This window comes from Muntiacus reevesi, chromosome 1 (genome assembly GCF_963930625.1).
Source record: "Muntiacus reevesi chromosome 1, mMunRee1.1, whole genome shotgun sequence".
Lineage (NCBI taxonomy): Eukaryota > Metazoa > Chordata > Mammalia > Artiodactyla > Cervidae > Muntiacus > Muntiacus reevesi.
Genome location: NC_089249.1, coordinates 39,087,663 through 39,109,241, shown reverse-complemented (window position 1 = coordinate 39,109,241; position 21,579 = coordinate 39,087,663). Strand labels below are relative to the sequence as shown.

At 39.1% G+C, this 21,579-nt stretch overlaps 1 protein-coding gene across 2 annotated transcripts in view; it reads left to right on the top strand.

Annotated features, from left to right (window-relative positions):
* The window catches only part of PTPRO (protein tyrosine phosphatase receptor type O), a 262,845-nt gene that overhangs the window by 123,188 nt on the left and 118,078 nt on the right, over positions 1-21,579 (top strand). For both annotated transcript variants that reach the window (XM_065940798.1, XM_065940791.1), the window contains exon 2: positions 20,768-21,041. In XM_065940798.1, the coding sequence (XP_065796870.1) occupies positions 20,768-21,041 (274 nt within the window). The remainder of the gene's footprint in view (positions 1-20,767; positions 21,042-21,579) is intronic.

Genomic DNA, 21,579 nt, shown 5'->3' with positions numbered 1-21,579 from the left:
GCAGCTCATGGGACTGCAAAGAGTCGGATGTGACTAAGCACACGCCTGCATGCATCTCTTAATCCCAAACTCCCGATCCAACTCTCTGCATTCCCCTTCCCCCTTGACAACCACAAATCTGTTCTTTGTGTCTGTGAGTTCATTTGTGTCAAATTTTAGATTTGACATGTAAGCAATATCATATGGTATCGCTCTTACTTCTTATTTCACTTATTATGATAATCTCTAGGTCCATCCATGTAGCTGCAAATAGCATCATTTCATCCTTTTTATGTTTGAGTAATGTGGAATCTTATTTAAAAGAATCCATCCAAGGTTATAGTGTTGCCTATTCCATATTCCCCTGTCTAGTAAAATGCATTGATTTTAAAGGAAGGGTGGTAAAGAATAGGGAATTGGCATTACCTGTCTGGGCTTCTAAGAAGGCCTTATACAGTAGATTCTATAAAACACTTGTTGAATGGTTTCTTGTTCACAAAGTTGAGTTCTTAGCCTGGCTTTCAAGACTCTTCTTCATTTTCTCTGTGCATGCTCGTTGCTACAGTCTTGTCTGACACACACATGACCCTTTGTGACCCTCTGAACTGTAGCCCACCAGCCTCCTCTGTCCATGGGATTCTCCAGACAAGATTACTGGAGTTGGATGTCATGTACCCCTCCAGGGGATCTTCCCGACCCAGGGAAAGACCCACGATCCACATTGTAGGCAGATTCTTTACCACTGAGCCACTTGAGAAACCCCATCCTCTGAGTTAGCTCCTAGATGAAGTACCTAGATAAGAGTATTGGATGCACATTTCCTGAGTTGTTTTGCAGATGTAAAAAGCCTTCCCCTCTCCAACAAACGGAGGATGTGAACTACTTGACAACCTTGGTCACATAGCCCCAGGCCTCCTGAAGCCTAAGGACTGGTCCTGTTCCCCCCTGTGATACCACCCAGCTAACTCACCATCAGCCAATCAGAGAACTGTGCACTAGCTGATCACAAACTCTGCGACCACCCGTTATCCTCACCTGGCTTTTAAAAGTGCTTTGTTAAACCCCCTGGGGGAACTCGAGGCTTTTTAGGGCATGAGACATGTGGTCTTCTTGCATGGTCCTGCAGTAAACCTCTATCTGCTCCATACTCCAAGGATGATTCAGTTTGTTTGGCCTCACTGTGCATTGGGCACATGAACTTGCACTAAGAAATTCTTATACCTTGTAATTTTGAGAAGCTCTACTAAAGTATGACATGCATTTTTGTAGTATGAAATAGTACGAAAGCTATTTCTCATATGCTATAATAACTTTTTGTATGTTTGTGCCTAAATGCAGTGAAAAACCCTGAATTTTTTGTTTTGTGTTTTTAATTTGCTCATTTGCTATCAAAAAATGATCAATTCTGCAGGCAGTCTCCATCTCTACTTGGAAAGTAATCACTTGTATACAACAACAGACTCCAACTCTGTCCACTCATGTGAGTGCCAAATTTGCCTTGTCGTTGTTCAGTCAGTCGCTAAGTCCTATCCAGCTCTTTGCAGCACACTAGGCTCCCCTGTCCTCCACTATCTCCTGGAGTTTGCTCAAATTCATTCCCATTGATTCGGTGATGCTCTCTAATCATCCCATCCTCTGTTGCCCCCTTCTCCTCCTGCCCTCAATCTTTCCCAGCATCAGAGTCTTTTCCAATGAGTTCACTCTTTGCCTCAGGTGGCCAAAGTATTGGAGGTTCAGCATCAGTCCTTCCAATGAATATTCAGGGTTGACTTCCTTTAGGATTGACTGGTTTGATCTCCTTGCAGTCCAAGGGACTCTCAAGATTCTTCTCCAGCACCACAGTTTGAAAGCATCATTTCTTTAGCACCTAAGTCAACTTTATTTCTTATGGCAGAAATAGAAAAAAAAATTAATTGACTTGGTAGGTTTGGGAGGACAAAGTAGCATCAATGGAAACATCACTGGGGTGAGTTCAGGAAGATCTGCATTTCATAGGCATCTTCCTCTATCCAGGTGGATACCCCTAGGCAGGCCCCTTCCCACCTCCTGGCCTTGGATTTCCTCGTCTGTATTAAGGAGTTTGGACAAAATAATCTCCAAGCTTCAAACCTCCTTCCCAACGACAGCCGGTTGGGACTTTACTGATTCTTCCTTACTAGATCTCTCATTGCCACCCTTGTCTCCTTTGCCACTACACGTCCAGATAAGTCTTGCTTCAACTATTACCACAGCTTTCTTTTCTAAAATAGCTTTATTTTATTTTTTGAATGTGCTTTTTGTATACTTTTTTATTGGAGTATTATTGCTTTACAATGCTGTGTTAGTTTCTGCCATACAACATGAATCAGCTATACATAACATATACCCCTCCCTCTCGGGTCTCCCTTCCACCCCTAACCCACCCTCTTGGTCATCATAGGGCACCAAGTTGAGGTCTCTGTGCCCTATAGCCTCTTCCCACTAGCTGTCTAGTTTACACATGGTGGGGTATGTGTGTCAATGATACTCCCTCAATTCGTCCCACCGCTTCCTTTCCCTCCTTGGTATCCATACATTTGTTCTCTACATCTGCTTCTCTATTTCTGCTTTATAAATAAGGTCATCTAAACCATTTTTTTTTCAGATTCCACATATATGCATTAACTTATGATATTTATTTTTCTCTTTCTGCCTGACTTCACGCTCTATGTCCATCTACCTCACTGCACATGACCCAGTTTCGTTCCTTTTGCCATGGCCTGCTAATGGATCTCCTACTTCATTTCACCCTCTCTCCATCTGAGCGCCACTCATGGCCATTGATGCTTAGACCACTTCAGTGGTCCCAAGGTGCTGCCCAAATATCTGAACATGGTCTGCAAGTCCCTTCCTGGTCCTTGAAGATGCCCTGCTGCCCCCCGTCTCTATACACACTGCTGCTCTCAGCCCCTCTCGCCTGAACCATCCTCCATACTCTAGCCTGTTGACCACTGACTCCTGATCCATCTTCCAAGCATCAGCTTCATCATCACTAGGCAAGATATTCTTGGCGACCAGAGGGCTTTGGGCTTCTCATCATAATTTTTGATGCTCTGACTGTTATGGTTCACTTAGAATTAATCTTTATGAGGGTTGAACTGGTCTCCCTTGCTCACTGTCATGCACTTGTAGCCAACACCAAGTAAGCATTACAAATTATTATTTGAATTCCATCCTCTGCTTCCTAGTTATTGATAAAACAATAATAAACACTAAATATTGCTTTAAGGATTAGGCGTAATTCATCTAAACACCTAGAATAAACCTTGGCATGTATGAGGCATTTAATATATGCTAGCTGTTACTATTGTTACTATCCTTTTCTTTCTTTAATTATAGCAGTTAGTATGGGCTTAATTATAATTACCTGATAAGTAAAAATTTCTTTGTCACTTTCAATGCTAAATGAAATACACAAAGTAGATGCATTAATCAACTAAACAAATGCATCAGGTTAATGGTATTTATTATTCCAATGAAACAGAAAATCATATTGTTATGTAGTAAATACATATAATTAATCATATCTATTATAAATTATACAGCAATATAGTTGGAAAATATAGTATTGAATTATCATAAAGTATTACTAAATTCTTCCAGTAAATGTTCCATCCTTTGCTTCCTTGAAGCTTAAGCTAATGGAAAAAGCTTGAGAGAAATTGTCATTTTGAAGAAAACAGACCATGGATACTTATGACCTAAAAGAAAATCTGGCATGCATATCTTAATATTCATAGAAATTACTCTTAGGCTTAGCTTTTATTAATTCATAACTGTTCAAAGTTATGACTTAAAGGGGTCCTGTAGCCGAATCTCCCACCCAATATTTGATTCTCCAAGGCACCATCTTAGCCAACTGGATGGACAGCTTCTGCATGGGCAGTTAGATGATTAAACCTCTCTTAGTTCCCATAGCAACATATGATTCATTAATGGTTTATCTATGAGTCTTTAAGAATATATTATCTGCAAGTCAGAAGCAAATTATATCATAGTCACAGGAGAAAAAAAAGAAAGTGGATAGGGATAAGGAAACAATTGAGAGATTAATAAAAATTTAGCTTGATTTTTGTCTCTATCATATATTAAGTAATAACATACAGTCATGACCAGCAAAGGTATAAAATGTGTCTTATTCTGCCACTGCTTTATTGTTCACAATTACTTATTCCCAGTTTACAAGTTTTTTTCATTATCTCTCACCCATTCTTCCTTTATATCCCTTTAGTCTTACCTCTGCCTAAATCCTGCTTTCTCGCTGCTTACTTCCTTGCCTTTCTCCCTAATATGTTTCTTACTTTGGCCAAGTATTCTTTTGGTTTTAAAATATACAGTGATATGGTTTTGCCATAATAATCCAGAAACTGAGCTGCAGTAAGAAATTCTCTGACATGTAAGAATAAGCTGAACAGACACAGAAAGAATATGTGGTTGAAGGCTCAATAACTGTAGGGTAGGTGAATGAATGGATAAATGGATGCATTTCAATTGATAAATATTTATTAAGTTCCAAATAGTAAAGTACTGCATTAGATTCTGTGATAGATAGTAAGTGATGCCTGATTCTCTGCCTTTAGGAGGTTAAAATCTACAGGAAATTTACACACAGAACTAACCAAACATAGCACAAGACAGATGGTGAGCAACAACTTGAAGGGGAAGAAAAACTGGGGGGGAGGGTAGGTAGAGAAGAAGGGAGACATGGAATATTATTCAAGAAGGAGGAAACAAAAAGTAGAGTAGTTAGCAAATAGAAAATTAATATTGAATCAGTTCAGTTCAGTTGCTCAGTCATGTCTGACTCTTTGCGACCCCATGAACCACAGCACGCCAGGCCTCCCTGTCCATTACCAGCTCCTGGAGTCCACCCAAACCCATGTCCATTGAGTCGGTGATGCCATCCAACCATCTCATCCTCTGTTGTCCCCTTCTCCTCCTGCCCTCAATCTTTTCCAGCATCGAGGTTTTTTCAAATGAGTTAGCTCTTCGCATCAGGTAGCCAAAGTATTGGATAAGTATTATATTTCAGGGTATTCAAGAAAGAAAAGTTGTGTTTTAAAACTTAAAGCACATGATATTAATTTGTAAAAAAAAGTCATATAGATCTCACAGTCAGCTACAACCTAATAAATGTATTGCTTGCTATGACTTTAATTCAGGCTGTGTGTGTGTGTGTGTGTGTGTGTGTGTGTGTATACACGTGCTCAGTCATGTCCAATTCTTTGAGACTCCATGGACTGTAGCCCACCAGGTTTTGTTACTAAAGATATTTTGTTTAACATAAACTGTGTAGATTATTGCAAATTGGCATGAGGTACTTGTATCAGGCCACCAATAACAGCTGTTGCCTTTAGGAACAGAAACTAAAATAATAATCAAAGATATAGAAAAAGATTTGAACATTTCTATACAGAATACTATGAAAAAGTTTTACCTTTACCATTCATTTCTGTCCCATCGAAATGTTCTAATGGTAAAAACCACCTTTAAAATTATTTCAAGGATACAAACATTTATATTTTTGTCACCTTTTCAATTACATCTTGTACAGGGCAATAAGAAGCTATTTAATGATGAAATGCCAATTAACAACAAGTGCAGTATGTCAAGTAAAAGTAATGATATTTCCTCACCAAATACCACAGCATGACTTATAGAAATGCCATCCTTTCTCAAAGAATGGGATCCTTTCATTTGGTGTAGTAAATTGCATACTGTCTTTTTACAGCTGTTCCCAAAGACAAAGATATTTTTGAGCTTCACTTAAAAAACTTAAATGTAATATTGTTGTTCCAATCTTCTTGTAATTCAAAATAGTATCAGCAATGGCCGAACATATTATTCATGCAGTGGAAAGTAAGAAATGGTGACGATTTAAAGTTAACATTGTGAAATGAAGATGAATATGTACAACGTTAACCTCAAATGGTTCAAATAGATGTTATGAATACAACATGAGGCTAGCAGGATCTTGGTAAAGGAGCCATTCAAAATTATTTCTGCTTCCTACTGTAAGATAGATAAAATTATGTTTATCTTAGAGGGTTGTTAAGAGGATTAAGCAAAGTAATGCATAAGAAGTATTAACACCAAGTATATTCTTTTCTGTTGACTGATTGTGCCTCTATACCCCAATATTGCATCATCACGCTGGCTCTTCATTTTTTTCCAGCCCCTCCTCTCTTATCAGGGCTTGGCTGGTGGCTCAGACAGTAAAGAATCTGCCTCCAGTGTGGGAGACCCAGGTTCTGTGCTTGGGTTTGGAATATCCCCTGGAGAAGGGACTGCCTCCCTACTCAAGTATTCTGGAAAATCCCATGGACAGGGGAGCTGGCAGGCTACAGTCTGTGATGTCGCAGAGTCAGACACAACTGAGTGACTTCCACTCACCCCTCTATTATCTATCCCCCTTTCTTTCTGGAATAGGCCATTCTTTTCTTTGTAATTAGAATAATAGCTTAGCTGTCTTTTGGGGGGATTTTGTTTGTTTGCCTAGATTCCTCTGTTCATACTGTTAGAGTGTTCCTTTCTGTGCCAAGTGGTTCATTATCAAGTATTTTTTCATTAAAAGCTCCCCCACTAAGAATTTGAGAGCCAGTAGTTAACATAATAAATGTCTTGCTTCTGTTGCAGAATGCAAATCTGATTGTTTCATTCACCTACTTGATAACCCACATGTGACTTTCCATTGCCTTGAGCAGTAAGCCTCAGTTTTTTTAGAAGGACTTACAAAGTATCCCATGATCTAGTCTCCACTACAGGACATTCTGACGTCATTCTGGTTTCTCAAATACCTTGTGCTTTCTCCAGCCCGTAAATCTTCATATACACTCTTCTTCATAGATCATATTTTTTCTCCAACTCATCAACTGTCCAACTCTTAGTGTAGCTTGTACTTGCCTGCAAAAGTTCTTGCTTTCTCTAGGGTAATTCTATTGCTAGGTCCTCTTTTATCATCAGTCACTTCTTTACAAAAGTGCCTTTTCCACTTGTAATTATTTAATTATCTAAAAGAGTATAATTCTTCTTTTCTGCTATAGACTCCACACTCCCCTGGCACCAGGACCAAATTTCTTTTCTTCACCATCCTGTCTGCATACTGCAGACACTCAATTTTCAAAACTGTGTGAAGATACACATTGAACAAAGCATGTCTTTAAAGTATAGCACGTCATTCTTGACTTCTGGGCTTTAATTTATCTGGCATGGGGGGACCCATCTTCTGAGAAAATCATAAAATCCCAGTAGTGGTGGAGGGCCTAAAAAACTATTTGCCTTAGAGGTCTGGAAGTTCTGCAGTTGACAATGTTAACAGCTCAACGAGGAGGGGAGTCAAAGGGCAATGCGTACAGAAGGTCACAAGGACCCCACCTAAATTTGCCGTGAATTGTGTGTTTTGTAAGCAGATGGCACTCTTTGTTAGCTGTCCTCAGGATTTATTAATAATTAACTGCTGTCACAGTTGGAGAGTCACTTCATGCCTGTGGAGAAATTCGACTGAATTCAACCACTCTAAAATAAATGATTAATAGATAACTGATGAGAGCCTACTGTATATCACAGGGAACTCTACTCAATGTTCTGTGGTGACAAAAATGACCTATATGTATACGTATAGCTGATTCATTTTTCTATACAGGATAAACTAACACAAAATCGTAAAACAACCTAACTCCAATAAAAAATTTTTTTAAGTATTTAACTTTTTCTGTATGTTCTACAAAAACTTAGCTTCTTCTGATTCAGCATTAAATTTTTATATTACTTGGTGGCTCGGATGGCAACGAAGCTGCCTGCAATGCAGGAGACCTGGGTTCAAACCCTGGGTCGGGAAGATCCCCTGGAGAAGGGAATGGCAACACCCTCCAGGACTCTTGCCTGGAGAATTCCATGTGCAGAGGAGCCTGGCAGAGTTGGGGGTGGGGCGCTACAGTCCATGGGGTTGCAAAGCATAGGACATGACTGAGCAGCTAACACTCTTTGGGCTTCCCTGGGGCTTAGATGGTAAAGAATCTGCCTGTAAGGCAGCAGTCCCTGGGTGAGGAAGAGCCCCTGGAGAAAAGTGTTAGTAGCTGCAGTCACGTTCAACTCTTTGCAGCCTCATGGACTGTAGCCCACCAGGCTTTTCCATCCATGGGAATTCCCAGACAAGAATACTGGAGTGGGCTGCCATAGAAGGAAATGGCAACCCATTCCAGTATTCTTCCCTGGAAAATCCCATGGAGAGGTTGCCTGGTGGGCTACAGTCTGTGGGGTTGCAAAGAGTCAGACACGACTGAGGGACTAACAAAAAAATGATTAGTACCATCACCTTTCACATTATCTTTCAATAGGTGGGACAGCTACATTTTTACAAGCATCTTTCTGATGCTTATAACCTGTAAATCCTGGCAAGAATAGAGAAGAGGAATAGGGAATTTAAAAATTCAGGCAAAATAATGATTGTCAGTGTTTCATGTTGTGAAAATAACACTTGTTTAGCAGAATTGACCTGTCAGGGACCCCTATTTTTCATAACATATTAAGCCAGAAGAATGTGACACATTTGCAGAAATTGTCTGGTCCTTGAATTGTTGAGAACAGATGTATGTCATGGCTTCCTGGATGGTGGAGCCACCTCCTCCTGAGTAGATCATCAGCAAGGCATGGCTTCCCAGGTGTTTAAACTTGTCAACGCAGTAGGTCTTAGAAACCGTTCCCATAGTAACCTTCAGTCAAACAGGTTAGCTCAGGCTGTCACATACAGGCATGATAGAAAAAGAAATGCTGGCCACTCTTGTTCAGGATGCCACCAAAAGGGGTAATATTAATTATTTGATAAGTAGACCAAAAGAGTGGTTATGGAACCATTTATGAACCATGGTGTTAGTGTCCTAAGAAGATACACCTGCTAAAATTTACATGTCCCTAAATATATAACTAAGATTATAACTAAGAAGGAAATGGCAACCCACTTCAGTATTCTTGCCTGGAGAATCCCATGGACGGAGGAGCCTGGTAAGCTACAGTCCACAGGGTCACAAAGAGTCAGACATGACTGAGAGACTTCACTTTCACTTTCAAATATATAACTAAGATTATATATGTGTGCTTTTCTGGAGCCATTTTATCTATAATTATTTGATGGGGAAAGTAATAAATTCCAGATTGTTTTTATTCAGTCCCGAAATTGTGTCTTTTTGTGATCCCATGGACTACAGCATGCCAGGCTCCTCTGTCCTCCACCATCTCCCAAGGTTTGCTCAAGTTCCTATCCATTGAATTGGGATGCTATCTAACCATCACATTGTCTGCTGCTGCCCTCTCCCCCTGCCCTCAATCTTTCCCAGCATCAGTGTCTTTTCTAATGAGTCAGCTCTTCACATCAGGTAGCCAAAATATTGAAGTTTCAGCTTCAGCATCAGTCCTTCCAAATTCCAGGTAGTCTTATTGTATTTTTGAACTAAACTTTCCCTTTTAGGTACACATGCACACACACACACACACATACATGCATATGTATACACATATGTATGTATATATTATTTTTATATCTATGTAAATCTTAAATAGGACCATGATTCTATTCCTGTTGGTAATCTCCCAAGAAAATAAAAATAAATCAAATTTACATACCCCAAAGAGGGGTATGTAAAGAGAATCAAGGAGAAAATTAGGTCATAAATAATGTAACAACAATTAGCTATTGTTTTTGGAGGCCCTAAGTATCTGGTATTCAACTGGATAATACACACATATAATCTTGTTTTCCCCTCCAAATCTGATCATAATAGGTTCTATAATTTATGAGAAGCAAAGCAAAGAAGGTTCAAAGAATTAAAATGAGAGATTATCACTCAATTGAGATTTGAACCCAGGTCAGCCTCCCTCCAACATTTCTTTATCTCCCAAACTGATATTTTTCATGATGTCACACTTTTTTTAGCATGTCTCAAGAATGACCTATAGGAAAAAGTCATAGCTTGTGTTGAGGGAGCTCACCACCAATTAAGGACAGCCACGGGACTTCCCTTGTGGCTCAGCTGGTAAGGAATCCACCTGCAGTTCAGGAGAGCTGGGTTTGTTCCCTGGGTTGGGAAGATCCCCTGGAGAAGGGAGCGGCTACCCACTCCAGTATTCTGGCCTAGGGAATCCCATGGACTGTATTGTCCTTGGGGTCACAAAGAGTTGGACATGACTGAGTGACTCATTTTCACTAAAGGACAGGTAAGTGGCTTAAATGGTAGAGTCTACCTGCAATACAGGGAACCTGGGTTCAATCCCTGGGTCGGGAAGATCCCTTGGAGAAGGAAATGGCTCCAGTATTCTTGCCGGGAGGATTCCATGACAGAGGAGCCTGTGGGGCTACAGTCCATGGGGTCACAAAGAGTCAGACACAACTGAGTGACTAATACTTTCACTTTTCATGAAAGTTAACATTTGGGAACTCTTTTTGACTCCAGGAGCTGACAGTATGGGACTGTGATAAAATAGTCATAAGACTTGTAGTTCAAGTGCTCCTTCACATAACAGTAGAGTAGCCTTAAGAAACTTTAATTTCTTTGTGCCTCAGTGTGTTCATCTGTGAAATGAGATAATAACTTAATGGAAGATTCTGAGGATCAAATGAGAAAATTTATTTGAAGCTTTTTATAAAATATGAAATTATGGTTACATATAAAACATAAAATTGCTGTTGTTATCTTACATATTATATACAGTCTTGGCATATCTCGTCACTGTTTTTTTACACTTTAAAAAATGCCACATTGAATTCTTTCCTCAAATTAAATTAATGTGTTTGCTTTAATCTGCAAAATTAAGAGTTCCACAGAGCTTCTACCCCAAGTCCATATCAAGAGTCAGGAAATAATTCCTGCATTAGTATATATAATAAAATGCCATTTTAGTCACTCATAAGCACACACACATGGCAACTTGCTAAGGAAATATTATCCATATTTATTTAAATTAATGTTTAATGGGTAAAAATTGACTTATCATTCTGCACTCTGGTTGGGCAGAGCAAACAGAGTAAGATTGAATGCTGAAAGTGCAAAGACAATCTTATTTAATCAAAGACATAGCCAGTGCAACAAATTCAAGGGCTATAATCTAGTAGCCTATGGGCTGAGACTGGACTGCAAATGTTTCTTCTTTTTACTATTTTGGTATAGCATTTTTTATTTGTACCTAGTTTATTTACAATAAAATCAATGTCCATGAACCCAGAAACTTATCACAACCCCAAAACAGCTAATATGAACATTCTCATACACGTGTGCATTCATTTCTGCTGAGCATGTATTTAGAACTAGAATTCCTGGGTCATGTGTTATTTAAATATTCAGCTTTAGTAGATATTGTCAGTTTTCCAAAATGCTTAAGCTAATTTCCACTACCACCAGCAGAGAATGAAAATATCTCTTGGCCTGAATCATTGTCAACACTTGCTTGTCTTTTAAATTTTGACTCTCCTATGGGTATGTAGTTTGTCTTATTCTTTAACTCATTAAAATTTGTTTTGTGCTCTTATTACTTTATACTAGTAAAGGATGTGCCCTTTAAAATGTCACTAGTTAACTTCTTGATGACCAAATCTAAAGGCTTTTCTTCAGTCCTTGCCCTTCATCTTTTAGCCACGTCTGACACCACTGACCACCACTTTCATCTTGACACTGTATTCCTTCAACTTCCATGATATTGCATTATCCTAGAAGGTATATCTTTTTTTAATTGGAGAATAATTGCTTTAAAATGTTGTGCTATGGAGAGGGAGGCAGGAGAGGGGGTCGGGGTGGGGAACACATGTAAATCCATGGCTGATTCATGTCAATGTGTGGCAAAAACCACTACAATATTGTAATTAGCCTCCAACTAATAAAAATAAATGGGAAAATAAAGAAATAAAAACAGATATATAAGTAGGCACACACATATATACACATATTTTAAATAATAAAACATAGAGCATAAAAAAAATAAAATGCTGTGTTAGTTTCTGGTGTACAACAACATGAATCAGCTATATGGAAACATATATCCCCTTCCCCTTGAACATCCCTCCCTTCCCGTTCCCCCATTCCGTCCATCTAGGTCATCACAGAGCACTGAGCTGAGGTCCCTGTGATATATAGCAGATTCCCACTAGCTATCTATTTTACACATGGTGGTATATTTATGTCATTAAAAAGCACTATTACAACAAAATAAATATATACTGGCCGAAGAAAACACATGTGTTTGCCCCTAGGCAAACATAAAATAAAGGGTATACTAGACTTTGGAATTATGGATAAAGATGTACTTTCTATTTATGATCGATTAGGTTTGACATAATACATCTTTATCCACAATTCCAAAGTCCAGTATAACCTTTATTTTATGTTTGCCTAGAGGCAAGCAAATGTGTTTTCTTTGGCCAGTGTATCTTTATCTTTGTTGTAATGGTGCTTTTTAATGATGCTTTACGACAATGCCTGTACCTCCCCATTTGCTAACCATTCCATCATTCAATCCTCTTATACTTGACTGCTTCACACATTTATATTACCTGGCTGACATTTGAGTTTAGCCCCCTTTATCAAGTAAGAGGCCAAAGAAATGAGGGCTGTGTCTTATGAAGTCACAAAGACAGAAATGGCTATATCTGAGCATGTTAAAACATGGAAGGCAGAATTGGTATGAATGTGGACTCAGGCACCTGGTTAGAACTGATGTATTCTAACCACAAAGATACATTTAGGACCCACATAAAGAAGTCTGTCAGTACAGAGCAAATTGTAAACATATGCACCCAGAAAGCCATTTTCAAGGACCTGCTGTTTGATGAGTGAATTAAGTCAGACAGAGAAGGAGAAATATCATATGACCTCCTTTATATGTGGAATCTACAAAGAAATGATACAAAGGAACTTACAAAACAGAAAGAGACTCACAGACTTAGAGAATGAGCTTATGGTTGCCTGGGGGAAGGGATAGTTAGGGAGTTTGGGATCGACATGTACACACTGCTATATTTAAAATGGATAGCCAACTAGGAGCTACCGTATAGTTCAGGGAACTCTGCTCAATGTTATAGGGCAGCCTGGATGGGAGGGGAGCCTGGAGAATGGATGCATGTGTATGTATCTGCTATGCAGCTGAAACTATCGTAACATTGTTAATTGGCTCCAACACAACACAAAATAAAAAGCTTAAAGAAAAGAACCTGCTGTATGAGCTTTCTACTAGCACGTGATAAAAACTATAAATTAATGTTCTTTATTATAATATGGTCATCATCGTCGCCATTGTCACTGCTATGATTATTGGTCAGACACAATTCTAGGAAGGACAGTGTCACATAAGGCCCATCTTTCTCTTTACTCGCAAATTGAATATATCCCCAATGTCTTGCACAATTCCTGATATATGCTGGTTGCTCAAAACATTTCTAAAGAATAATCAGAATATATAATGGAAGATTAAGGAGAGACCATCCTTAGCCTTTGAGACCAACATCCAAATTTCTGAAAGACAGTTGTGAATCATTCTAAGAAGTGGTCAGGGCAGTTCTAAGACTCTGATCTTCCTGAAGGAAATGAAAGGAAAGCCTGTGTGTGCTCAGTTGTGTCTGACTCTCTGTGAATCTATGGACTTTAGCCCACCAGGCTCCTCTGTCCATGGGACTTCCCAAGCCAGAATACTGGAGTGGATCACCATTTCTTCCTCCAGGGAATCTTCCTGACCCAGGGATTGAACCCTCATCCCCTGTGTCTCCTGTATTGCAGGTGGATTCTTTACCACTGCACCAAGACTATCTTGTTGGAAAAGGTTTCCCAGGAACCGGAGTTTCCCTGGAGTCTAAGTGGATGCATTACATAATGTCTGCAGAGAATTATGGTCGTAAGTGCTATATAAGCACCAGACACCATTGATATTACTATTTAAAAGAATTGAGCATTCCATCGTTTCCTATGTGGTAACCTCAGCGCAGCAGAGTTGTTTAAGTGTTCCCTCTAAAATGCCCTCTGATAAGACTAGTCATTGATTGGATTGCCAGCTGGTGCACCGGTAATTTTCTAGAAGTACGTCACACAGACGGGTCAGCATGGGCAGATGTGGTGCACTTGCTCAGAGACTGCTCAGGTCTTATATGAACTGTTACAACATCCTCCTTACTGTCTCCTGGCCTTCGATAGGCCCAGTCAGACAATTCCTAACTATACTGGTCCATCCTCTTAACTATACCAGCCTTTCTAACCTGTGATCTGTCTAATCACGTCACTTTTCTACATTAAAACCATTCACAATTTCTTTTGGGCTGAAATACATCCTGATTCCTTAACAAGGCGCAAATTGTGCTATAGCTCTCTAGCCTCTCTTATGAGCATCCTACCACTGTCTAACTACTCCAGAGCACTGTGGCATCTCTTCCCACTTCTCCAGATGACTTTTCTGGCCTTTGTACCCCTGAGAACTCCTAAGTAGCTTTCAAGCATCACTTTCACCCTGAAACCTTCCCTGATATCTATTCAGAGATACAGAATGGATTGCTGTCTTCTTTACATGTCTATAATACTGGACAATATTCTTCTTTCAAGATCTTTGGCTGCAAATTTTGGAAGTCCAGCTTTTAAACAGCATAAGCTATAAGCTGGAATTTATTCATTCATCTCACCAAACTGCACAGTGGGTGGGCCTTATGATGACAGAGACTGGGGTCTTGGAACAAATCAGAAATTCTCCCTCACACAACTGTCTTCAAGGGGCAGAAATTACAGACACTGACTTCCCCAGGTCTGCATCCACACACGCAAGAGACCAGAAGAGAAGGGCTCCTTCTCACTAATTCCAGTTAAAACATTTCAGAGCAAGCATTTTGGTTGTCTGGCTTGGGCCACGTGTGTGTCTCTGTAACTGTCTTCATGGGGAGGGGATAGGTACTGTGATTCACCCAAACTGAGTCCTGGGGTGCTTTGACCTGGAAGTTGGGTACCATAATCAGCAACCCATCAGCATCCTTCCTGGCTTTATGATGGAGAAGAAGCAGTGATCCAGAGAAGAGGGTACAATCTAAGTAGGGATTTCAGACAGGCAGGAAAAACAGGTATCAACCAGTTTTTCAAAGTTTTTAACTAATGATTTTCAGCTGGGTTATAACTATGCACCTCTCCCTGGAGTCTGAGCTTCTGGAGTTTAAGTATCCTGTCGTACACACTTCTCTTTCACTAACACCTAGCACGCTAGCACTATGCCTGACGTCACGTTGGCAGTTAGCTCATGTTTGTCGTTGAATTAATAAATGCTGTTTCTCCAAGGATCTGTGATTAAAACATCCAGGGAACATAATTGCTGGATTTGGCTGGGTTTTGAAGTTCGTTAAGTGACTATTTGCAGAACCTCTATAGTTTAAAGGTCATTGAATGGTTCAAGACATAACTAAAACACAACGTTTTTTTACAAACTCCAAAATTTTATACATATTCATAAAACTTAGAAAACAATGTCAAATTTCATGAATCCATCAGTAGGGATATCTGCATTATATGGTCTTTAAAATGCAAGCAGTCAATAAGTTATCTACGATATGACATTTTGAACTTGATGTGGTGGTGGAATGATATCCTGGGTTTTTTTTTTAATCTCCTGGTCTTTGTGTGAATGACTTTTATTTTCTTCATTAATTTGAAAGACATGTTGAAACAGAAAAAAAAAGAACAGCCAGTGAATGAAAAGTTTATACCATGCAAGAGAATACCATCAGGAACATTCCAAGATATTCCTTTTTTTTTTTTTTTGGTAACTTATTGGGAAAATTTTAGTCCATGATGTTAATTACAACTTTAAAATTTTTTGAAGCTTGCATTTTCCTCTTTAATGGAATGGAATAATAATTATAAAATAGATGTCTCTATTTTGCTTAGTCAGTCATGGGTAACTATTTTTACCATCTTTATTGCAGTATAATTAACAGATACAAATTGTATATATTTAAAGTGTACAGTTTGATTTTGTAAAGTTTTATTTTATATAGGAGTATAGTTGATGAACACAATAATTTTTGAAATACAGCTAATATTAATTGATTTTACATTTTTAGCACTTTTGTAAAAGCCATCTAACCCTTACAAAAATCCCATGAGTTACAGGAATTATCCCTATTTTATATATTAAGAAGCTACAGTTAAGAGATCCCTGGGAGTTCCCAAGTTCACAAGGGTAATACTCTGCCCAAAAAGAATAGAAATTCAGACCCTCTGATTCCAAGTCCATTGCTGTGTTCTTAAGGAAATTATTTCATCTCTCTGAGTAAAATAGGAATAATAACACTGATTTCCTTTTTAATTAGCTATTTACTTATTTATTTATTTTTGACTGCACTTGGGCTTTCTATAGTTGCGGCAAGTGGGGTCTACTCTTTCCTGCGTTGCTTGGGGTTTTCATTGTGGTGGCTTCATTGGTTGCAGCTCACAGGTTCTAGAATGCAGGCTCAGTAGTTGTGGCATACAGGTTGAGTTGTTCCACAGCATGAGATCTTCCCAAGCCAGGGATCAAACCCTTGTCCCCTGCATTGGCAAGTGGATTTTTAACCACTGGACCACTAGGGAAGTACCAATAACACTTACTTCTAAAGATGGTTGTAAGAAATAAAAGGAAAATATACATATGTATGTATATACATATATATATCAGCTCAGTTCAGTTGCTCAGTCATGTCCAACTCTTTACAACCCCATAGACTGCAGCATACCAGGCTTCCCTGTCCATCAGCAACTCCCGGAGCTTGCTCAAACTCAAATCCATTGAGTTGCTAAGGTCATCCAACTATCTTATCCTCTGTCGTCTCCTTCTCCTCCCGCCTTCAATCTTTCCCAGCATCAGGGTCTTTTGCTATGAGTCAGCTCTTCACATCAGGTGGCCAAAGTATTGGAGCTTCAGCTTCAGCATCAGTCCTTCCAATGAACACCCAGGACTGATTTCCTTTAGGATGGACTAGTTGGATCTTCTTGCAGTCCAAGGGACTCTCAGGAGTCTTCTCCAACACCACAGTTCAAAAGCATCAATTCTTCGGTGCTCAGCTTTCTTTATGGTCCAACTCTCACATCTATACATGACTACTAGAAAAACCATAGCTTTGACTAGATGGGCCTTTGTTGGCAAAGTAATATCTCAACTTTTTAATATATATAATAATGCTCAGTGCAAAGCTTTGTCCAGATCAAGGGACAGAGAGACGGGTCAATGCACCACAGTTGCTACTTTTGTCAAGGATGCTAGAAGAGACTCTTGGACTTCTGATGGGTCCATACCTGTGGCCAGGTCACATCCTTATCCCATATCCCAGGGGATTCATCCCCCATTGTTTTTCTCCTCTTTAGTGCTGCCCACTCTATTTCCAGTAGCTTTTCTCTCCCAAGACTGTCTGTGGAACAGGTGGCAGGCTCCTGGGCTCCCCTTCCTTGCTGAAGCCAAGCCCCCAGGCCCCATTTTGCTGCCTCAAGCCAGGTACCTCTAGTTCAGGAAAAGAGAAATACCAAGGGGCACCAGAATGTGTGGATCCCAAACCTTGTTCTGACATCGACTATCTGCCTGACATTTGCACCACTGTTCTCTCAAGTGTGAAATGAGGGTGCTGGACCAGAGAAATTCCTGTATTAAACTTTGTTCTGCAAAGGACACTTCAGTGAAAATATTTTTACTGTAGAGTCAAGCAATAGCATTACCAGTCTCAAAAGGAAAAAAAAAAAAAGTTTTAAATATCTTTCTAGCCACCAAATAAATCAGCATTGGCTTTGCCTAAGTGCACCAGATCCATTTTGATTATTTCTAACACTTCTTTCTGGCCCTGCTTCTCAGCAAGGATAGCATGCCTGCAGCATACATTCAGAATTTTCTCCTGAATATAGATTCCAGGAAAAGCTGGAGCAAAGAGGACAGAGAAGAAAGAAATAGCATAGATGACATTTCTTTTAGGCTCACTGCCTAGATCGCACTTGGCCTGCTGCCTTCTTCTCATTAGTTCCACTGACTGAATCTGATTAGGCCCCCCTGATTTATTTTTGGCAACCTGGGAGCACATGGGCCAATGCTTATTTTCATGGCTGATACAATCATCCTCAAAGCTGTTGTTAGCATTTGGAAGATTAGTTCCTTTCCCTGGAAGCTGTAACTGTCTACAAAGCATCATGACACATGAGACATATATTTCCTCAACACGCTACAAAATTGAGTTTATTTATTCTTCTTTTCGTTATCACAAACACTTCCAGTTTACTGGCTGTTAAAACATACAGCAAAGAATTCTTAGGAATTGCATATTCCATGTCTGTAAACTTATTGTTTTCTGAATTAGTGAATTGGCTTCTGTAATCAATAATGTATAAAAACCAGATTTCAGGTCTATTGGATATTCAGTGCTTTCATTAGCCTCATGTTCCACCTGACCACTGGCAATGGAGAATGGATCATGTTTTAGATTTGATCCCAAAATACAGAACTCAGTTTTAAAAATCTGCACATGTATCAGAGGATGAGAGGAAAATGTGAACAAAAGGATCTAGGACTTTCCTGCTGGTCCAGTGGTTACAACTCCGTGCTTCTGTTGCAGGGGGTGTAGATTCCATTCTTCATTACAGAACTAAAATCCCACGTGCTACAGGCTGTGACAAATATTTTTTTAAAAGCAAATCTGGGAGCTTCCCAGGTGGTGCTAGTGGTAAAGAACCTGCCTGCCAATACAGGAGACATAAGAGACCTGGATTTGACCCCTGGGTCGGGAAGATCCCCTGGAGGAGGACATGGCAACCCATTCCAGTATTCTTGCCTGGAGAATCCCATGGACTGTGGAGCCTGGTGGGCTATAGTCCATACCATCACAAAGAGTCGGACAGGACTAAAGTGACTTAACACACAGGCACGCAAGTGACACTGTATTTATTGTTTGGAGTCCGTTTCACTAACATAAAATAAATATATTTTAAAAATAAATTAAATCTTTACTAACAATACCATATTAAAGAAATTTTTCCAGGCCTATTCAGGTCACAAACCACTTGGCATATGCCATATACTGGTCTTAGAGCTGGAGATACAGCTAGAAATAAGATGCAATCTCTGCCCTAGACGACTTACAGACTAGTGTGGTAGGGATGGTATGAACACTATTAAGTCTACTAAATGTTAACATAGAATTTAAGCTTCTCTTAATGGCCAGATAGTCTTTATAAGTGGTGCCAAGTTGCTTCCATCATGTCTGACTCTGCGACCCTATGGACTGTAGCCCACCAGGCTCTTCTGTCCATGGGATTCTCCAGGCAACAATACTGGAGGGGGTTGCCATGCCCTTCTCCAATTCTTTATAAGTACCAGGACCTTTAAAAACTAGGTTTCTTTAAAAAAATTAAATAAGAAGGAAAAAATCAGTATATTTTTACATCTTCTTTTAAAAGATTGATGTATCACGTGCTCGATTTGGCTGCTGACACTATGCGAGGTACCAAAATCAATAAGCAGATTAATTCTAAGAGGAGCAGTCTCCCATATAGTTAATGTAATCAACATTTCTTTCATTCATTTTACAAATGCTTATCAGCTATATACTGTGCGTCAGTCTCAATGTTAGGAAAATAAGTCAAGAGGAGAAGACAAAGAGATGTGGAATGATCAAGCTAGATAGTTGTGTAGATTACTGGTTAAGAATCTGAACTATATGTGTGAACGGGAGCAAGTGACTTAATCTTTCTGGATCTCAGTTTTCTCAGCTACAAGCCGAGATTGAAAATAATAATATCTGTCTCTTGAGATCCCTCTGAATTTTAAATGTGATGAGTATGTTTATAGCTTGCCTACCTTGGTACCTGGATGCTTGTAAGTCCTTGACAAGTTTCAGCAATTTTTCTGTCCCACTTTCATGGAAGAAAAACCTGAGGCTCAGAGCAATGAAATAATTTGTCTGGGACATCACACACACCCAGAAGGAAAAGTGAAACAGAACAGCAACTGTTACAAAGTTCACAAGTCTTGTCAAGATCAGAGAACCTAAGTAGGAGTCTGCCTGTGGAGTGTGGGAAAGAATCAGGAAGGAATATTTAAACCAACTACCCAAATGATTTTTCAAATACTGTTCATAAACATTTACCTGGGGACTTGGAGCAAAGTTTTCAGTGCATTAACTGCCGACTTTTCTATCAATGCCCACAGCTTTTCAGTCCAGTCCCTTCTTCAAAGAGCATCATGGTTTCTTTTAATGAGGACCAGCTAAAATTTAAAGAGAAGGATTATAAGGTTTCTCAGCCATGATTTTTTTTTTTTCAGTTGTCAGAACTGGCAGATGAGATGTCAAGGAGAAAATAACTGCATTGAAACATTCTTCTAAAATTTTCCTAGGACTATTACCCTCCCAAGTAAAACAGTGCTTCTTCAAACCAGATAGCTTTTTCAACAAAGGTGAAACCAAGGACTTCTCTGAAAGTTGAGTGCCAAGATGATTTTCATTCCTTTATTTTTACACAGTTCCTTGATGGTTTTATTTTGTGTTTACTACATGGCACAACCCGTGAATTGGAAGTAGCTTTTCAGTCCAGAAGAATGCTAAAAGTAAAAAAGCCTGAGAAGATCAACAGCCACAAAAGGGCTAATATTCCTCTTTTTGATTTTCCGCATATACTAAAATACCTGTGTAACCTTCTTTCAAGAAGCAATGCTTGTCACAACATTAATTTGGGGGAAATTATCTCAGTATAATTTTAATGAACTTAATCTAAAACTTGACCTCCACTTTCTGTTTCTCTGTTTTCTTAAACAGGATACTACCACATTCCACGTAACTGTCCGAGATGATAATAGCATCGCTGTCTCTTTAGAAGCTTCAGACGTCATGAGTCCATCATCTGTGTATGTTGTGAAGATAACTGGTGAATCAAAAAATTACTTCTTCGAATTTGAGGAATTCAACAGTACTTTGCCTCCTCCCGTTATTTTTAAGGCCAATTATCATGGTCTATATTATATAATCACTCTGGTAGTGGTAAATGGAAATGTGGTCACCAAGCCGTCCAGATCAATCACTGTGTTAACAAGTAAGCATCATATGTAATATGATCCTCTGTGTTCCTTTGTTGGGTGTATTCCCTTGTAGTTCTCACAGAGTCAGTCCAGGACAGCAAGATCAACTGCCTTCAAATCAAGTGACAAGGTTCAAAGTTCTGCTTCACTTTGCATTATAGTTTCTCACAGAAGTTGATCACATTTTATTGTAAACTTCTGTTTAAAAAAATGTGTTTTAAACAAAAAAGTCAACCTCAATAGTGTATTTTGAGATTGAATGGCCATTTTAGATTCATGATTGGACCATATAATTTGCTATTATATAATTTAATAGTATGATCATAATTAAGTTTTTTTCCCCTAGAACATATATTCTTATGTTAAGCAACTTGCTTTTTGAAGTAAAGAATTTATACTCATATTTAGCTGGCTCAAATTCCAATTACACATTTTTAGCTGAGAGAGAATAAAAGATATCATTTATCAGTTGCTTTTTCCCACCTCAGCCTGAAAATAGCCTGTTTCCAGTGCCCAAGAAAAAAGCTGAGAAAAAAAAATGTCATTGACATT